Genomic DNA, 19,443 nt, shown 5'->3' with positions numbered 1-19,443 from the left:
AGGGACTGGCCAAACCATGACCACCTGGGCACCAGGACAGGGAATGGCCAAACCGTGGCCACCTGGGAACCAGGACAGGGACTGGCCAAACCGTGCCCACCTGGGCACCAAGACAGGGACTGGCCAAACCGTGGCCGCCTGGGCACCAGGACAGGGACTGGTCAAACTGTGGGCACCTAGGCACCAGGACAGGAACTGGCCAAACCGTGGCTGCCTGGGCACCAGGACAGGGACTGTCCAAACTGTGGCTGCCTGGGCCCATTTGTACCCCAACCATGGGGAGGTCTCCCACCCCAATACGCCTACTCTTGACTAACTCTGCCTCCCAGGCACCCTGCCACTCTCAAACCATGGTCCCAGAGTTCCTACCGGCACGTTCCTTCTGGGCAGAGGCTGCCTGGCTGAGGGACCATCTTCAGGGCTCCGCGCCCCCCGCCGATAGGAGCGAGTGCTCTCGGAGCTGGAAAGCAGGGAAAGGCCAACGTGACCCTCATGTCCAGAGAGCCCCTCAGAGTGGGGAGAAAGGGCTCAGGAACAGAGCCAGTCTGGGGGCTTAGGATGGGTGGGTAGAGTCCACAAGGCCCCCAGGCCAGGTCCATCACAGGCCCAAGAAGGCTGGAACTGACCTCCAGAAGACTCTGTGGATATCTGCAGGTCTACTTCTCCCCAAACTCCGGACTGAATGGGTTTGTATGGAAGGGAGAAGACTGGATCCTGGGTTGGAGGTGGGGACAGAGTGAAGACCCCACTGAGAGCCTCTAGAATAAGCCACACAGGGGGCTAAGCCTACTTTACTCCAACATCAGCAGGGAGGATCCCTGGCTCCTCCTCAGCTCTCCATGCAGGATTTGGGAGCAAGTGTGTGAAGGGGGAAGGGGTCCCAGGGTTCAGCGTTTCTGCATAAGTGATGGGCCCAGAGATGGAGTGTGATCCAGTCTTTAGGCAGGTACTATTTAGAGGTGTGGAAATCAATGGGTGCTCAGAGAAGTCAGGGGATTTGCCCTGGTTGCACAGCTGGGCCCTCACCAACCTGAATCTGACGGGGAGGTACATCTCTGAAGGGGTGGTCCCGGATGTCAGGCTGGGTCTGGAGGTGCCTGGGGGCTCTCGGAGGCCCTCTTCAGAGTTGGGTGGGGCTTGGCTGGGATCCCCAGGTTCCAAGGGGCTCATGAGACTGGAGGAGGAGGCTGGACTGCCCAGGCTCTCAGGGGTCTCAGGGGCCTCTGAACTCAGGCTGGAGACTTCAGAACGATCTGGAATCAGAAACATCAGAAATGATAAAGCTTTTCTTTATCACTTGCTCTGTGCCCAACCTCAAAGCAGTCTCTGGCCTCTAGGATATTTTTTTTTTTTTTTTTTTGAGACAGAGTTTCACTCTGTCACCCAGGCTGGAGTGCAGTGGTGCAATCTCGGCTCATTGCAACCTCCGCCTCCCAGGTTCAAGAGATTCTCCTGCCTCAGCCTCCAGAGTAGCTGGGATTACAGGTGCATGCCACCACGCCTGGCTAATTTTTGCATTTTTAGTAGAGATGGAGTTTCACCATGTTGGCTAGGCTGGTCTCGAAATCCTTACCTGGGGTGATCTGCCTGCTTCAGCCTCCCAAAGTGCAGGGATTACAGGCATGAGCCACCGCATCTGGCCTAGGATCTCTTCTGGTTCTCTGCCAATAGTCCATTCCCCATCTACCTGTCCAGTATTCTCCTTCAACTGATGAAGCCTTTGTTCGCGGTGGCCAGGGCCATGCTGACTCACTTTTTTGCTCGTGCTCATACCCTGTCCCAGTTTGGATTCTCCTGCTCATCCCTCAGGTTCACTCATATGCTATCCTCACCAGGAAGCCTTCTTAAACCAACCCCCAATCCCAGCAGGACATGCTCCCTCTCCAATCGCCCCAACCTCCCAGAACAAGTCTGTTCCTTCATTCGACAAATAGTTCTTGAGAACAGGCAGGCTCTGCGCTAGGCGCTGGACAAATAGTATTCAACGAAACACTCAAAGTCCTTGTCCTTTTGGGATTTACATTCTATATCACATTGTGCCTTGTATTATAATGAATTGCATTCCAGTTTTTATCTCCCCTACTAGACTGTGTCTTGGTAGCCCTCAAAGGACTCAGGATGAAGGGGATGCTCAATAAACTCTTTTCTCTCTTGTTAAGTGGAGCACTGAGGAATTTGGAATAAGATGGGCTGAGATTTGAATCCTACATCAGAGACTTATTAGCTGTGGGATCTTAAACATGTGACTTAACACCTCTGTTCTTTTATCTGTAAGGGGAAGATGAGAACCCCTTCCTGGGAGGTCATCATAAGGATGGTACGGACTAACATATGCACTCAGCTCAGTGCCCCAGCATACACAGGTCCTCTGTGAATGGCATGGTGAGCATTTATCTGGGCATCCAACTGTACCTCCACTGGCACGTCTTGCACACCCTTGGACCAAAGTCCGAGAAGAGTTTTTGACTGGCAAGGGTGGGGGACAGTCCTCACTCTCGCCCTGAGGGGTGGCTGCTCCCAGGCTGGCGACAGTCTCATACGTCTTGTTGCTGATGTCCAGCCTCCCACTGGCCCAGTGAGCCTGGGCCGGGAGCTTCAGCAAGCAGCGCTGCCAGAGCAAAAGATTGAGGATGAGGACAGCCTGGTTCCTCCGGTGTAGCCCTGTCCCCCCGCCTCACCACCCCCGCCAACACACACCAGGCCCAATCTGGCTCTTTCCTTCTGCCATCCAGAGGCCTGAGGGACACGGCTGGGACCCACCTTCTCTTCCTCATCCTCCTCACTGTCAGAGCCAGGCTCTGTGGAAATTACCCAGGAGTAGTCCACATGTAGAGGGAAGGCAAGGGTCCCCGCCTGGGCCTGCTCCAGCTGCCAAAAACAAAGGCTTGGTGGTTCAGAGGGTTGGGGGCTCAGCAGGGAGAGAGAAAGAGTCAGGGGCCCCTTGCCTCCCCGAGTCCTCACCAGCTCCTCACACTCCTTGTGGTGCTTCTTCCTGGCTATGTCCAGAGCTGTCTCGCCTGCTTCATTTACTGTGAGCGGGGAAAGTCAGGGTTCATGGTCATAGTCAAAGAAACATTACAGCTTAGAGATTAAGACGGGCCTCTGGAATCAGAATGTATGGGTTTGAATGCTGGCTCTGCCATTTTCTGGCTATGTGACCATAGGCAAGTTATATAACCTTTTGGGACAAAATTGTTTATGAAATGAGTATAATACTTGGAACTACCTGATGAAGTGGTTGTGAGGATTCGATTAATTAACACACATAAAGCACTTGCCCCATTGCCAGGCATATGTTAAACAATACATATTAGCTATTACAATCATTATCATTCAGATCTAGCTAATATTTATTTGCCTAAGTACTCCCAGAAATATTATTTTCTTTTTTCTTTAGCAGTCCTGCTAGGTCAGTGGTATTATTCCCATTTTACAGATGAGGAAGCTGAAATTCAAGAGATGAATGACAAACCCCTAAGATCACAGAGGTGGTCAGAAGCAAGCCAGGATTAGAGCCCGAGACCATCGGAAGTCCACATAAGGGGTAGTCAGGAATAGGAGTCTGACGGAGGAGGTATTCAAGCCCCACCTGTGCCAACCAAAGCTCTCCCCTTCAGCAGCAGCTTGAGGCAGTCGGGCTGGTTGTAGAGTGCTGCGTAGTGCAGAGCCGTGTTCCCGTCAGCAGCCTTGGCATCCAGGTGACCACTGGGGAGAGGAGGGTTCAGGGAGAAAGGAAGGGGAACAGATCAATGAGGGGATCGAAGTCAGGGGAAAAAGTGGGAGGGGAAAGGAGGGAAGAGAATGGGAGAAGAGGAAGGAAAGGAGAGGGAGTGTGAGGAGCCAGACAGACAGGCAGGGAGGCTCTCACCCGTTCTGGATGATGAAATCCACCAGAGGCAGGGAGGCCTGGTTGGCAACTTTGACAGCCAAATGCAGGGCGAGCTCTTCAGGTGCCTGAAAACACATCCACACCTCTGAGTTTCCCCCCCCCAGTGCACCTGCCTCCAACCCAGTATTTCCCTCTTGAACTCTTGCTAACCCCTTATCCCCCCATAGGAAGCTGCCAGAACCCTGGAGAGATGAGACTGCAAGGGCAGAGCCTCATGTCTGGGAGGAAGGTGAAGGGCCATTCTCCCATTGTTCCCATTCACGGCTCTTCCTCCTCTGCCCCCAACAAGTGTTTCCCAAACTTCTTTCTCGGCTCTTGGCTCTTCTCCCTGATCGCACTTCCCCACCAAGACCTCAGCAACCTCACATTTTCAACTATCACACATGTGCAGGCTGTTCCAAATTCTTACCTCACCTAAGTGCTGCACTGCCCATTGGATAGCCCACCAAGATATCAGACAGACAGTTCAAAGATACCCGTTTTTAGTTTTTCTGAGACAGGGTCTCGCTTTGTCACCCAAGCTGGAGGGCAGTGGTGCAATCACAGCTCTCTGTAGCCTCAACCTCCTGGGCTCAAGCCACCCTCCCACCTCAGCCTTCTGAGTAGCTGGGACCACAGGTGTGTGCCACCATACCCAGCTAATTTTAGTTGTTGTTGTTGTAGAGATGGGGGTTTCCTTATTTTGCCCAAGCTGATTCTGAACTCCTGGGCTCAAGTGATCCTTTCACTTTGGCCTCCCAAAGTGTTGGGATTACAGGCATGAGCGACCGCACCCAGCCAACATCCAATTTTTGATGTCCAACCAGTCAGCAACTCCTGTTGATTTACTTTTTCAAATGTCTCTGATATCCTTTCTCCGTGCTCATGTGTTTGTTCTTGGAATAGCCAAAGCAATGTGGCCTTCCTGGCTCTAAACTGACCTGCCCTTATATTTCATGGCTATTTAGGTGAAAAAAAAAGATATTAACATTTACTGCACACCCATTGTACACTAAGCCCTTTATATACATGACTTCTCACTTCATCACCGTGGGTGCCATTATTAACCCCTTTTATAGATGAGGAAATGAGACTCAGAGAAGTAACCTGCCCTAGATCACACAGCTAGGAAAAAACAGAACCAGGATTCCCACCCAGGTCTGCCTGACTGAAGCTGTGCTCTTTCCCACTTACCACTCTGATGGGTGAGATCTGAGCAGATGTCAGAGGGGGGGTGGAGGGGAGTAACAGCTGGTCCTGGAGAAGAACTGGGGAATATGTTAGACAGGTGGGTTATAAGTGGCCCTTGGAGGGGGTTCTCACCTGTGCATCAGGCCCTGGCAGCGGCTGTCCAAAGTCCTGCCCATTGGCAAAGGCCTCCAGTACCGACAGGAGGTCCCTGTTGCAAATGGCTGTCCAGAATCTCTGAGGCTCAGGTGTGCACCGGCGTGCAAACCTATGCTCCACATACTTGGCCATGATGTAGTCCCTGCGGGTGCCCCTACCAAAAACAACCACAGGATCTCAGAGCATGGGCCGTGTCTGCCCAGCTGATCCCTGGGGCCCTCCCACAGGAGATACAGCTCTCTTTTTCTCCAGAACCATGTCCTGAAGACGTCTAGATCTGAGGCTCCCCTCTCCCCAGGCTTTTTTTTTTTAGACAGAGTCTCACTCTATCGCCCAGGAGGGAGTGCAGTGGCGCAATCTCGTTTCACTACAACCTCTGCCTCCAGGGTTCAAGCAATTCTCGTGCCTCAGCCTCCTGAGTAGCTGGAATTACAGGCGTGTGCCACCACGCCCAGCTAATTCTTGTATTTTGAGTACAGGCGGAGTTTTGCCATCTTAGCCGGGCTGGTCTCAAATTCCTGACCTCAAGTGATCCGCCCGCCTTGGCCTCCCAAAGTGCTGGGATTACAGGCGTGAGCCACTGCGCCCAGCCTCCCCAGACTTCTGATCCAAGACCTTTCTACGACCCTGGACACTGCGGAGGCAGAATCCCCTAGGCAGGGTGCCCCTCTCTCTGAGAATCCCCTTACATGTCACTCTCAGCTGAGGGTTTAGGGCCGCCGTGTGAGGGTAGCTGGGCCTCCATGACCTCATTGAAGCTCGTGTTTCCCATGTTCAAGGCCAGCTGGAGTCGTAGGAAAATAGACGTGGGGCAGAGTAAGACTTGGCGGTTAAGCCTGCATAGGGTGGAGCTCCAAGCCCCCAGAGTCCCGCCCCTCGGCCGCCCTCCCGGTTCAGGCCCCGCCCCTGACCACCCGCTACCTTGCTTGTCCCAGCCCACCTCGGCCAGGTCCCACCCACAACCTGCAAGCCCCGCCCCCGGATGAAACTACACCCCTAACTCCGCTTCTGGCCCCTTCCAGGCCCCGCCCCGCCCTCACCAACAACTCGGAGGGGCCCAGCAGGTCCAAGGTGAGTGACTGCATGCGCGAAAAGCGCACGCCCAGTTCGCGGTGGACGCCCGAGCACTGGATGCAGGTGAGCACGCCCAGGTTGGTGCTGAGCCACGTGGGGTCTGCAGAGGAAAGCAGCTGGAGCCTGGAGGTGCAGCCCCTCCGCTCCACTTAAGCCTCCCTCCTGCCCTGGCCCCGGGGACCGACCTGCAGCCCCGCAGTCGCAGCACTGGCTATTCCCAGGCCTGCTCTTCACCTCCGCGATGAGCAGCTTTGTGAGGTCGTGCGGCTCCCCGTCATGGCCGGGGGACCCCCAGGACCCCGGGCCACCGCTGGGCTCCCCGAGGAAGGCACTGCTCAGGGCTTCGTCCTTGCTGTTCTGCAACACTGACACCCACCTGCGGAGATTGAACGGGGTGGGATGGGGATGTCAGGTGGGAAGAGATAGGGCCGCCGGCCCCCACCCACAAGGCTGGCCGGGCTGGCCGAGGGGGCACTCACGCCTCACACTCGTGCTCGTCCTCTGCCTGAAAGTGGTACGTCCGGTTGTCTGTCGGGAGAGAAGGGGGCTTCTGACCCACAGAAATGCTGCTGGCCTTCCCGGAGCCCAGGGAACCCCCACCAAAGCCGCTGGGGCCACATGGAGATGTGTCCCTGACAAGTCGGACTCTCAAGCTAGGAGTGGGAAGGGAGTGGAATGACAGTGGCCAGCAGCAGGGGCAGTTTCTCAGAAGTGGCCTCCGAAGTAGGATCCCAACAAAGCTCCCTCTGCGTGAAGCCCTGGTTCCAGGCTCAGACGAGGTCTCAAAGGGCTTGGAACCCCAGAGAACCCAGCTCAGAGGCAGGGCATCCTCTGAACCAACTGTCACCACCCCACTGGGCCCTTCCTGGTCTCCTCCTGGGCGACCAGGCCTCCTGTCTGGTCTCCCTGCTTCCCATTTCCCCTTTCCCCCAGCCTGTACCAGCTCCCAACTGTTGTGCCCACGGCTCTGCTCTAATTACATCACTGCCCTGCCCCAAGATCTCCCATGGCTCTCTATTGCCAGGAAATAAGGTCCAAACTTTTAAGAGGGATTTCCAGGCCTCATCTCTCACTCTGCTACATGAACCCTCCACTCTGGCCAAACTGGCCGGACCCACTCTCCTGCTTCCATGCCTTTCATCATGCTAATCCTGTCTCCTCAAAAGCCCCCACCCCACAAACTCTTCATTTTACATGTCCTTCAAGGCTAAACTCAAATACTGTCTCCTCCAGGAGCCTTTCCTGATTCCCCACAGCAGTGCAGGCCTTCCTGCTCCCTAATCTTCTATGGGGCTACATCTGCACCCATCTTCTGGACAGCCCCCTCATCTTACAGTCCTGGGTACCCACCCCACACCCCTGCCAGAGTGTTTCCTGGGGACAAGATCTAGGTCTTTCTCAGCCTGTGTCTGCTCTCACACAAAGCCTGCACCAAAGGCTCTGAAGAACGAAAAGTAGAAAATGTAAAGAAACAATAATTTCATCTCCTTCAAGTCTGGGTATTTGGGAAAAAAAGGTAAAATCTTAAAAAAAGAAATAATTTCAAAACCCAGATGACCCAAATCCACTCAAATATGCTCTGTATAAATAGCCACATTTATTATGTAAAGTGGGTACATTTTGACATTTAATGTGATGTGGGTATCCTAGACCTAAGGATTCTTATGTCTGCAGTAGCAGCAATTCGACACCATGTGTGGAACTGGACACACACCCCTCACTGAAGCCCCCCAGGAGCTGACAGGTGTCTTAGAGAAGCCCTGAGCAGCTGTGGGTGGGGGAGAGGCACAGGGACCACTCACGGGTCACCAGGTCGAAGCACTTTTTCTCCTCAGGGTTTGGCCTCACTTGGCACGTCAGCAGGGTCAGCTTCACCGGGGGCCGGTTTATCTGTGGGAATTTAGGGGTGGAGGATGTATGCGTTACCTCTGGCCCTCCACATTCTTTAGGCCTCCATTTCCCACTCTGTTAAATGGGCATAATCATCCTGTTCCATTTGTGTTTCTCCTCACCCAGCAGCACCTCAAGGATGTGGAGTGTAGACTAAGACTAGATTGGGGCCTTCGGGTCCCATCTGTCCTCCCACATGGGTCTCCAGCTCCCTGGACCTAGGTTTGGGGGCCAGTCTTAGAGGGAGGGCTTGACATTATTTGCTCAGAACACCAGAAGAAGAGGGTCCATCGTGCCCTGAGACTCCCACCACCTCTAGGCCTCACCGTGCTGTGTGAGATGGTCAGGCAGCCATACTTGACTCCACACTTCCTTTTCTGCCAGACTCTTCGAATTCTAAAGCCCAGAGGGATAGAAGGACAGTGACCCAAGGCTCACACCTAGTTCGCTGGTGTCAGAGAACAGAAATTTGCCCCCACCTGTATGATCTCTAGCCACATCCCTTTACCTCTTTCTTCTCCTAACCCTACACCCCCACCCCCCGACCCCTGACTCTCTGGGGCTCCCTTCTGATGGAGGAGACACAGTTCTGCTCTTAGGAAGATGCCAGTCTGATGGAGAAACACAGCCTCACTCCCTGGGAATCCTTATTCTAAGGGGATGATGTGACATTGGCCCTCTGAGAGCTCCCAGTCTGATGGGGGAGACACAGCTTATACCATTAGGGAGCTCCTAGTCTGAGAGGCACAGGCTCTTGACAACAACAAATAAATTGTGGTTCAACTAAGCAAGATCAATATTAATATCCCCAAAATAAAATTAGCAAGTCCATGATCCAAAACTCCGTAACACTTCTCCTGTAACAGGTAAATATTCATTGGTTTCTTCTTCAAAGTTATTCTTCTCTGATTAAACTGATTGGTAGGTAGAAACATGAATATATCCCACAAGGGCCTTTGCATTTCACAGCAGTTTTGTTTTTTTGTTTTGTTTTGTTTTGAGACAGGATCTTTCTCTGTCACCCAGGCTGGAATACAGTGGCATGATCTCGGCTCATTGCAATCCCTGCCTCCCAGGTTCAAGCAATTCTCATGCCTCAGCCTCCCAAGCAGCTGCGACTACAGGCTCACGCCACCATACCCAGCTAATTTTTTGTATTTTTAGTAGAGATGGGGTTTCACTATGTTGGCTGGGCTGGTCTTGAACTCCTGGCTTCAAGTGATCTGCCTGCCTTGGCCTCCCAAAGTGCTGGGATTACAGGTGTGAGCCACTGCACCTGGTCCACAGACTGATTTTTTTTTTTTTTTTTTACACTACGGAGCAAGGCACAGCCAATACTTTCATTTCTAGTTATATTCAGTATATTGCAGAGATTAAGAATTAGGGCATAGGCTGGGCGCAGTGGCTCACGCCTGTAATCCCAGCACTTTGGGAGGCTGAGGCTGGCAGATCACAAGGTCAGAAGATTGAGACCATCCTGGCTAACATGGTGAAACCCCGTCTCTCCTACAAATACAAAAAATTAGCTGGGCGTAGTGGCGGGCGCCTGTAGTCCCAGCTACTCAGGAGGCTGAGGCAGGAGAATCGCTTGAACCCAGGAGGCGGAGGTTGCAGTGAGCCGAGATCACGTCACTGCACTCCAGCCTGGGTGATGGAGGGAGACTCCATCTCAAAAAAAAAAAAAAAAAGAATGAGGGCATACTAAGTGTTGCAATAAGTGTTAGCTACTGCCGGCCGGGCGCGGTGGCTCATGCCTGTAATCCCAGCACTTTGGGAGGCCGAGGCGGGTGGATCACAAGGTCAGGAGATCGAGACCATCCTGGCTAACATGGTGAAACCCCGTCTCTACTAAAAATACAAAAAAATTAGCCGAGTGTGGTGGCGAGTGCCTGTAGTCCCAGCTACTCGGGAGGCTGAGGCAGGAGAATGGCATGGACCCGGAAGGCAGAGCTTGCAGTGAGCCGAGATCACACCACTGCACTCCAGCCTGGGCGACAGAGCGAGACTCTATCTCCAAAAAAAAAAAAAAAAAGTGTTAGCTACTGCTATTCTTCTTCTTTAACTTAAAATAACCAGTCACCTTTAGCAGAAGTTCACATGCCCAGGTGTGCTGGACAACCCAGGAATTCAGGATTTTACATTGCAACCCTCGGTGTCTACACAAATGATTAGAACAGTTCCTTTGGGCAGCTTCCCCAACCCTGTCATTTACTTGCAGTGTGACATTGGGCAAATTATGTAAGCTCTGAATCACTTACCCATCACTTTTCTTGTATAGAAAGCCCACTTTCTCCGTCCCAAACTGCTTGTTGCCTTGGTGCTGGTGGATGCTGTAGCCACATCCTGAGTTCTTCCGGCTCAGGTGTTCCTGTCCCTCGGACATGCAAAGGAGACCTCAGGGCATCTCAGTGGGAAGAGCCCCATTCTGCGGGGGCTCACTCAGGGAGACTTCTCCAGGGGACCCTGTGGGTCTTCCTTCTCTCCCTCCCTCCACGGTGGGCCTTGGGGGAGGGCATTCCTTTTGGGATAGTTCAGGGGCTGACCTCTCTGCTCTCAAGCTGCAGTGTCCCTCGGAGGGAGTCCCGGAGCTGGGTCAGCTTCTGTAGCTCGTCCTCCTGGGCCTGATGGAGCTATGGGACAGAGGATGGGATCCCATCACCAGCCAACAAATATGTCAGGAACAGAGCCCAGACCCAGAAGAGCAGAGCAGTAGCCTCACTCTGTGGGCAGAAGCCAGCTCTTCCACACCCACAGATTTTCCTGGAAGGACAGGGGGCTTGATCACGTGCCCAAGGGTGAGACCCAACTTACTGCATGTACTGAGGCCGCCAGCTTCTCGATGAAGGGGAACAGGCTCTGGGCAGCCTTCCAGCCATCTTGGAAAAAGCTAAGAGGTGTCAGAGGCCAAACAAGGGTCCAGATAAAGATGGAAATGAGAGATGAAGCCAGAAGTGTGGGAGAAGCTGCCGTAAGGATCACAGGGCACCTCAGGGAATTGTAGTCTGACGGTCAAGAACAGACACTCCATAGACAAGAGTCTCTCTTGACTAGGTTCAAATCCCACTTACTAGCTATGTAATCTTGGAAAATGAGCCTCAGTTTTCTCATCTATAAAATGGGGATAATATAGTACCTGCTCCCAGAAGTGTTGGGGGATTGAGTGAATTGATGTTTGTAAAGTACTCGTGCCTGACACCCGGTGAGCACTCAATGAAGAGCTATGAAAGTTCTGCCAAAAAGATGCAGGCCTCCAAAGAGACTCTCAGGTCTATCACACCTTGAGAGGGGCCTTGTTCTGTGACACTGGAAGGGTTAGTGGCAGGGACGCGGGAAGATACCTACTTGTGCTGGGCGTGGAAGAACTTGATGAGGCTCTGAAGGAAGTCAGGACCTTGCTTCATCTGGCTCTCCCCGGCTTTGAGCAGATACTAGGAGGAGGGCAGGGCAAGATACGTGATGTGAGCTGAAGCAGAATCCTGGGAATGAGGGGCTGCAGTCCCCATCCCAGGCTAATCCTCCTGGCTGCAACTGGGCCTTGGTGACATCCCACAGGGCCATGTGGCCAGGACCTGAGCTGAGGCTGTGACTGGTCCCCTGGAGAGGCAGACAGGAAGACACATCCCATGCCCCCCTCCCTCATCCAGAGCACCCCTTACCTCACACATGTGCAGCTGGAAGATGCGCCGCTCTCTCTGCACGTCCTGGGCCACCTCCCCAGGGATCCCTCCTGTCACCCTGGCCCGATCGCGCTCCTTCTCCAGCTTGGCCCTAGACCCCAAGGGAAGAGAAGCCTGAACAAGTCTCACCAGCCCCTATATCCTCTTCTGCCAAGGATGCATGAGCAAAGGGGCCACATGGTGCAGGAGGCCCTCCTGTGCCAGCTGTGTGGTGGGGCTGGGTACAATGAACAAGACAGTTTAGGGAATCCACAGAGTGGTGGGGGAGAAAGACATGAATCAAATCACAGCCACGCAGAGAATTATGGGAGAGAAAATGGTGATCCAACCTCATTCGGGCTAGTCGGGAAGTGATGTCTGAGCTGGGATCTGAGGCCTGAGAAGCTTGGAGGAAGCTACTGCTGGGCAAGAGGGCTGGACCATGTGATGGCCCCAAGGCAGGAGCGATAGTGCCAAGATGGAGAGGGCTGGTGCCAGCTAAGGTAAGGAGGTGCCAGACCATGCAGGGTCTAATTCACACCATGTTAATATATTCTTGGTCTTTATCCCAAGAGTAATGGGAAGGATTTGAAGGTTTTTATTCAGGGGGATGAAGGACTCAAACAAGGGCCAAGTGAGATTTGGGGCAAACAGTTCTGATTTTCCTGGAAAGGACTTAAAAGCACAGGTGCCTTCAATCTTTTTTATTTGTATTAATTTTATAGATTCAGGGGGTACAAGTGCAGTTTTGTTTTGTGGATATACTGTGCAGTGGTGAAGCCTGGGCTTTTAGAGTACCCATCACCCGAATAGTGTACATGGTACCCAATAGGTAATTTTTCATCTCTCACCTATCCTCCCACCTTTTGAAGTCTCCAATGTCTACTATTCTGCTCTGTCTGTCCACATGTACCCATTGCTTATCCCCTATTTATAAGGGAGAAAGAACATGCAGTGTTTGACTTTCTGTTTCTGAGTTATTTCAAAGTACTTTCATTCTTCTGAGCCCGTGGAGCTTCACACTTAAAGCTCAGAAAACCTTTGTTCTTTTATTTTCTTTTTCTATCTTTTTCTTTTTTTTAGTGCAGTGGTGTGATCTCAGCTCGCTGCAACCTCCACCTTCCAGGTTCAAGCCATTCTCATGCCTCAGCCTCCTGAGTAGCTGGGATTACAGGTGCCCACTGCCATGCCCAGCTAATCTTTTTTTTTTTTTTTTTTTTTCAGACGGAGTCTCGCTCTGTTGCCCAGGCTGGAGTGCAGTGGTACGATCTTGGCTCACTGCAACGGCATGATCTCGGCTCACTGCAACCTCGGCCTCCTGGGTTCAAGCGATTCTCCTGCCTCAGCCTCCCGAGTAGGTGGGAGTACAGGTGGGTGTCACCATGCCTGGCTAATTTTTTTGTATTTTTAGTAGAGATGGGGTTTCACCGTGTTAGCCAGGATGGTCTTGATCTCCTGACCTCAGGTGATCCACCCACCTCAGCCTCCCAAAGTGCTGGGATTACAGGCGTGAGCCACTGTGCCTGGCCGACACCCAGCTAACTTTTGTATTTTTAGTAGAGACGGAGTTTCACCATGTTGGCCAGGCTGGTCTTTGAACTCGGGCCTCAAGTGATCTGTCCACCTCAGCCTCTCAAAGTGCTGAAATTACAGGCATGAGCCACCACGCCCCACCGTGCTTTTCTCTTTTTAAGTGGAGACAGAAAGCGCTTCCCATCCTTGTAGCTAAGAGTAACTGGGGCCTTCCCCCTCAGAGGTTGGCTGTTTTCCCTCTTTGGGGATGGGTGGATCTGTGTGTAAATGGTTTCCTGGAAATCCCACGCCCAGCAGACTACCCACTCACAGCCAGGAGAGTATTTCCACATCTCAGGCTGGGTGCATGTGACTCCAAATCCCATGTAAAGGAAAGGGCTTGCTTAACAGTTCTGCTCTCAAGTGGGGGCCAGCCCTGAGCAGAGAAGACAAAGACAGAGTGGGATTAATACAAGCTCTGCTGCTTGCTGGCTGCATTTATTCCCCTCTCTGAGCCTTGGTCTCCTCATCTGGAAAACGGAGATTCTTATCTGTACCCAGATGAGGCACAGCATGCAAAAGACTCAGCACATAGAAGACATATGGCAGCTTTTACTGTAGGCCCCTCAAGGCCTCTGTTTTCCCATCTGTAAATGGAGGAAGCAATGGTCTATGGTAAGTTCTCAGGTCCCTTCTGACTCTAAAGTTCTGGGCCCTCCTGAGTAGGTAAGACCTCTGGGATAGTGTTCATATACAGAATCTGTCCCTGGGGACCTGTAGAGCAGTTTCTCAACCATGGAACTGATAACATTTTTGGCTAGATGATTCTTTGTTATGGGGGACTGCCTGGTGGTTTGTATGTTTAGCAGCCTCCCTGACCTCTACCCACTAGCTGCCAGTAGGATCCCCCCAGCTGTGACAACCAGAAATGTCTCCAGACATTGCAGGCTCTGTAGGCTTTTTTTTTTTTTTTAATTTTAAAGAGGGGGTTATTTTTTATTTCCTTAAGCTTTCTGATACCCCAAGCAAGAGTTTGTAAAGGGTGGTAGAAGTAGGGTAGGAACTGATCCTGTGAACCAGGCCTGAGGGTCAGGACAGACTTCTCTGTGAATCTGAAAAAAAGCAGCAGAGAGGGGAGGTGACAGCTGGGCCTGCAGCATCTCAGCAGCAGTGCCTGGCAGCTTGCTACGGAATTAGGGAGGGCTGGGCGTGGAAGCTTATGCTTGTAATCCCAGCACTTTGTGAGGCCAAGGTGAGAGGATTGCTTGAGCCCAGAAGTTCGAAACCAGCTCGGGCATCATGGTGAAACCCTGTCTCTACAGAAAAATTTAAAAATGATCCAGGCATCGTGGTGTGTGCCTATAGTCCCAGCTACTCAAAAGGTTGAGGTAGGAGGATCCCTTGAGCCCAAGAAGTCAAGGCTGCAGTGAGCTGTGATTGTGCCACTGCACTCCAGCCTGGGTAACAGAGCAAGACCCTGTCTCTCCAAAAAAAAAAAAAAAAAAAAAGGAATGAGGGAGACCAAGCGACATCAGGTGGTCTGGGGTAGGGGGAGTCTCCCAGTGTACACTGTTACCATATCTTTCAATAGTCAAAAATGGAAAATAAGCTAAATGTCCATCAGTAGGAAGTAGTTAGACAAATAATAGTATGGCGATATATAGAAATATCATGCAGCTGTTAGAATGAAGATTGGCCAGGTGCAGTGGCTCATGCCTGTAATCCAAGTGCTTTGGGAGGCTGAGGTGGGAGGATCATTTGAGGCCAGGAGTTCGAGACCAGCCTGGGCAACATAGCAAGACCCCGTTTCTACTTTAAAACAAAATTTTAAACCATTATCCAGGCATGGTAGCACGGTCCTGTAAGTCCCAGCGACATGGGAGGCTGAGGTAGGAGGATCACTTGAGCCCAGGAGGTCAAGGCTGCAGTGAGCCATGATTGCACCACTGCACCCCAGCCTGGGCAACAGAGTAGACTCTGTCTGAAGAAAAAAAAAAAAAAGAAGAAGGAATATCTGTGCATGTGATCGGCCCTCCATATCTGTGGGTGTAAAGCCTGAGGATATAGGCAGCTGACTAAGGGGCTTTAGCATCCTCAGATTTTGGTATCTGCAGGGGCCCTGGAACCAATCCCCCATGGATAATGAGGGATGACTGTACTGACATGGAAAGATATCTGCTCCAGAGTAAATGGACAAAAAGCAAACCACAATACAGTACAGTGGTTAGAAATGTAGATTCTGGATTTGAATGGCAGCTCCTTCACTTACTTAACCTTTATAAAACTTTCTGAGCTTGTTTCCCCATTTGGAAAATGAGAATAATACTGTAGTCCCCCCTTCTCTGTAGTTTTGCTTTCTGTGGTTTCAGTTATTCATGGTCAACCCCTGTCCAAAAATATTAAATGGAAAATTCCAGAAATAAACAATTCATAAGTTTTTTTGTCTTTTTTTTTTTTTTTTTGAGATGGAGTTTTGCTCATCACCCAGGCTAGAGTGCCATGGCACCATCTCAGCTCACTGCAACCTCTGCCTCCCAGGTTCAAGTGATTCTCCTGCCTCAGCCTCCCAAGTAGCTGGGATTACAGGCGCCCACAACCACACCCAGCTAATTTTCGTATTTTTCGTAGAGCCAGGGTTTCACAATGTGTTTCAGGCTGGTCTCGAACTCCTGACCTCAGGTGATCTGCCTGCCTCGGCCTCCCAAAGTGCTGGAATTACAGGCATGAGCCACCATGCCCAGCCCAATTTGTAAGTTTTAAATTATGCATCATTATGAGTGGCATGTGAAATCCTGCATCCTTCTGCTCCATCCTGCCTGGAACATCAATCATCCTTTTGTCCAGTGTATTTACACTGTCTATCCAGCAGTCTCCAACATCTTGGCACCAGGGACTGGTTTCGTGGAAGACAATATTTCCACGGATAGCAGGGTGGGGGAGGGTGGTTTTGGGATGAAACTGTTCCAGCTCAGATCATCAGGCTTAGATTCTCATAAGGAGCATGCAACCTAGATCCCTGGCATGTAAAGCTCACCATAGGGTTTGTGCTTCTATGAAAATCTAATGCCATGATGATCTGACAGGAGGCAGAACTCAGGCGGTAATGCTCGCTCGCCTGCCAACACTCACCTCCTGCTGTTCAGTCCAGGTTCCTAACAGGCCTTGGACCCGTACCAGTCCGTGGCCCAGGGGTTGAGGACCCCTGGTCTATACCATCTGCCATTAGTCATTCAGTAGCCTTCTTGGTTATCAGATTAGCTGTTTTACTATTGCAGTGCTTGTGTTCAAGTAACCCTTAGTTTACTTCATAATGGCTCCAGAGTGCAAGAGTTGTGATGCTACTATGTTCTATTTTATTACTATTGTTGTTCATCTCTTACTGTGCTTAATTTTTATCATAGGTACGTATATATAGGAAAAAGCACAGATTACGTTTTAATGCCAAAAACTGCCGGAATTACTTTTGCGCCAACCTAATGTAAGGTTCAGTATCATCTTCAGTTTCAAGCATCCACTGGGGGTCTCGGAACATATCCCCCAAGGATAAGGGGGAACCACTGTAATGACACCTAGTCCTTGGATAATATAATGCATAGGAAACAGTACAGTTCCTGGCATATGGCAAGCCCTCAGTGAATGGTAGGATTATGATGATTCAAGTGATGGCAATGATGACAGAGTAGTAAATACTGGTGATCCCTTTTAGATAATTTTTTTCAGCATATGGTACTTTCTTCTTTCCTTCTTTTATTTTTTGAATGCTAGTAGAGATTAAAAGATGCTACTTAACTCAGGGTGTAGATAAGCTGTGAAGTACACAACTTTGTCAATGTACTTCAGCTTTGACAAAATGTACACAGCTGTGACAAAATGGCTTTGTCAATTATCACAGTTCTGTCCCTCAGCCTCAGCTAAGATAATTCATAGAGATTTTCCCTACAAAGTCTGACATAGTCATTCTGAGATGACCTAATAGCTGGGGAGTGCTTTTCTTCCCCTATAAAATAACAAGTCCCATTCCTTCCCTATCCTCAAAGGATCACCAACATTTTTAAAACATTTCAAATGTTAGAAACATTTTTCTGTCTTATGAGTGGAATTGCAATAGAAGGAATGAAATGAAATAGTGGGTGAAAGTACTTAAATGCTAGTTACTAAGACTAAGATCATTGCAGAAGGAGACTACAGCAACAGTCCAGTGTTATTCATGGGATGGGTACAGGTACTCCTGGTGCAGGCAGGAAAGTATTTAAATACCACACACCCACCAACCTTGAAACCTTGAGCCACGCTTAGGTGGCAGGGATTCCTCACTACTTACCTATAAATTGGGAATAACAATAGCAGCTTTCCCTGCCAGGGAGAATAAATCTGGTAATAGATGCAAAGACCTTACTCCACTGCCTGGCACAAAGGAAACTCTAAAGTAGAAGCTGCTATTATTACTAATTATTATTATTATTCTTTTTTAGAGACAAGGTCTAGCTCTGTCTCCCAAGCTGGTCTCAAATTTCCTGGCCTTAAGCAATCCTCCTGCCTCAGCCTCCCAAGTAGCTGAGATTACAGTCATTAGCCACCATGTGTGGCTTCTAAATATATGTATTATATTTATTATATATGTATTATTATTATCAATTTTTTAAATAGAGGCAAGGTCTCACTATGTTGCCCAGGCTGGTTTCGAACTCCTGAGCCCAACTGATCCTCCTGTCTTGGCCTCCCAAAGTGCTAGGATTATAGGCTCCTAATTATAATTTTTAGGCCCAGGCACTCTGCTAGGCCCTTCACATGTTAAAATGATAGCCCCATAAGGCAGGATCATTATCCCATTTTATAGAAGAGGAGCCTGTGGCTGAGATAAGTCACTTGTCCAAGTCACACAGCTGTTACGTGGTGGGGCCAGGAGTTTAACCCAGGACTGGCTGGTGCCTAAGCCTTAGGGGCAGCCCAGGCAACCAACACTGTGACTCAGGTTTGTTCCATTCCTCCTTCCCTGCCTCATTCCTGCGAGCTGCTGACAGTCACACTGTTTATTTTCTGAGAGATAACAGTCTCTCTCAGAACAGGGACCATTTTACAGATGATGAAGCTGAGATCCAGAGAAGGAAAATGGCTTGCACAAGATTAAAAGCTGGCTAGGGTAAATGCTACCAGCAGATGTGTGGGTTTCTGCCTGTCAATCTCTTCCTGTGTTATTCTGGTCCTAGTTCTGGCTCATATAGGTGGTCAATAAATACTTGCTGAACTGAAGTGCTGAGTGCTTTATATGCACCGTGCTTATTCATCGCCGCATTGACCCTGAAAGGTATTACTGTCCCTATTGTACAGATGAGGAAACAGACCTGTACATGGAACTGCCTAGATAAATTTGGCCTCTGTACAGGGCCCGGGATGCCCTTCTCAGCAGCCCCACGTGGAGAGGTAATCCTCCTCCTATATGAACAGCCAGGGGTGAAGCTCCCAGTGGTATTTGACAGATGCTATCAGGGCCCTGGGCCCTTCCAGCTGCTGCTCAGACTTGTTTGGTAAGAATGTGGTGAAATTACATAGGAACTTACGGCTCACGCATATCTGGCTACACCTGGAGCCCGTATGAAAAGGAGTGTACAGTCACCCGTGCCAAGACATTAGCTCAAACTATGTGGCTCCATGGTGGGAGCCAGGAGACCACGTGGCAGAAATAGCACTAGACTCAGAAGCCCTGGGTTCTAGTCCAGGTCCTGTCGATAACTCACCGAATAACCTCAGCCAAGCCCCCTTTCCCATCAACTAAATGGAGTCTGGCCTGTAAATGAAATCCTACAGGAAGGCTCAATATAGAAACCTAGGAAAAGCAGACCTGCTTTGGGAAGGTCAGCAGAGTAGAGCCTATTATTTCCATTTGGTAGACGATCCCCGAAAGTCTAAGGGCTTAGTTAAGGTAACTCAGGAAGAAGAGGGCCATGTGGCCCCACAGCAAATCATGAAGACAAGGTCAGCCTGTGCCCTCACTACCCGTCCCTGGGCCTCCAGTGAGAGCAGATGGCCGTGCCCCATCACAGGCAGGGATAGGGCCCCACAGGGATGGCCACACAGTGTCTACACCCTTCCTCACAG

The 19,443-nt window shown here is 50.7% G+C and overlaps 1 protein-coding gene across 8 annotated transcripts in view; it reads right to left on the bottom strand.

The window, feature by feature from the left end:
* Window positions 1-19,443, bottom strand: part of ASAP3 (ArfGAP with SH3 domain, ankyrin repeat and PH domain 3) — a 55,975-nt gene that overhangs the window by 2,248 nt on the left and 34,284 nt on the right. For 2 of the 8 annotated variants that reach the window (XM_055387544.2, XM_055387565.2), the window contains exons 6-24: window positions 11,836-11,947; window positions 11,522-11,607; window positions 10,991-11,066; window positions 10,723-10,809; window positions 10,438-10,553; window positions 8,506-8,575; window positions 8,092-8,179; window positions 6,769-6,817; window positions 6,475-6,665; window positions 6,256-6,389; window positions 5,905-5,999; window positions 5,192-5,369; window positions 3,869-3,954; window positions 3,590-3,705; window positions 2,962-3,029; window positions 2,698-2,868; window positions 2,413-2,608; window positions 1,031-1,253; window positions 370-460 (exon numbers count right to left, since the gene is read on the bottom strand). In XM_055387544.2, the coding sequence (XP_055243519.2) occupies window positions 370-460; window positions 1,031-1,253; window positions 2,413-2,608; window positions 2,698-2,868; window positions 2,962-3,029; window positions 3,590-3,705; window positions 3,869-3,954; window positions 5,192-5,369; window positions 5,905-5,999; window positions 6,256-6,389; window positions 6,475-6,665; window positions 6,769-6,817; window positions 8,092-8,179; window positions 8,506-8,575; window positions 10,438-10,553; window positions 10,723-10,809; window positions 10,991-11,066; window positions 11,522-11,607; window positions 11,836-11,947 (2,233 nt within the window). The remainder of the gene's footprint in view (window positions 1-369; window positions 461-1,030; window positions 1,254-2,412; window positions 2,609-2,697; window positions 2,869-2,961; window positions 3,030-3,589; window positions 3,706-3,868; window positions 3,955-5,191; window positions 5,370-5,904; window positions 6,000-6,255; window positions 6,390-6,474; window positions 6,666-6,768; window positions 6,818-8,091; window positions 8,180-8,505; window positions 8,576-10,437; window positions 10,554-10,722; window positions 10,810-10,990; window positions 11,067-11,521; window positions 11,608-11,835; window positions 11,948-19,443) is intronic. The other 6 variants (XM_055387547.2, XM_055387568.2, XM_055387553.2 and 3 more) reach the window with 3 other exon arrangements.

This window comes from Gorilla gorilla, chromosome 1, assembly GCF_029281585.2.
Source record: "Gorilla gorilla gorilla isolate KB3781 chromosome 1, NHGRI_mGorGor1-v2.1_pri, whole genome shotgun sequence".
Taxonomy (NCBI): domain Eukaryota; kingdom Metazoa; phylum Chordata; class Mammalia; order Primates; family Hominidae; genus Gorilla; species Gorilla gorilla.
The sequence above is the reverse complement of the archived record's forward strand: the minus strand, read 5'-3'. Positions and strand labels throughout refer to the sequence as shown.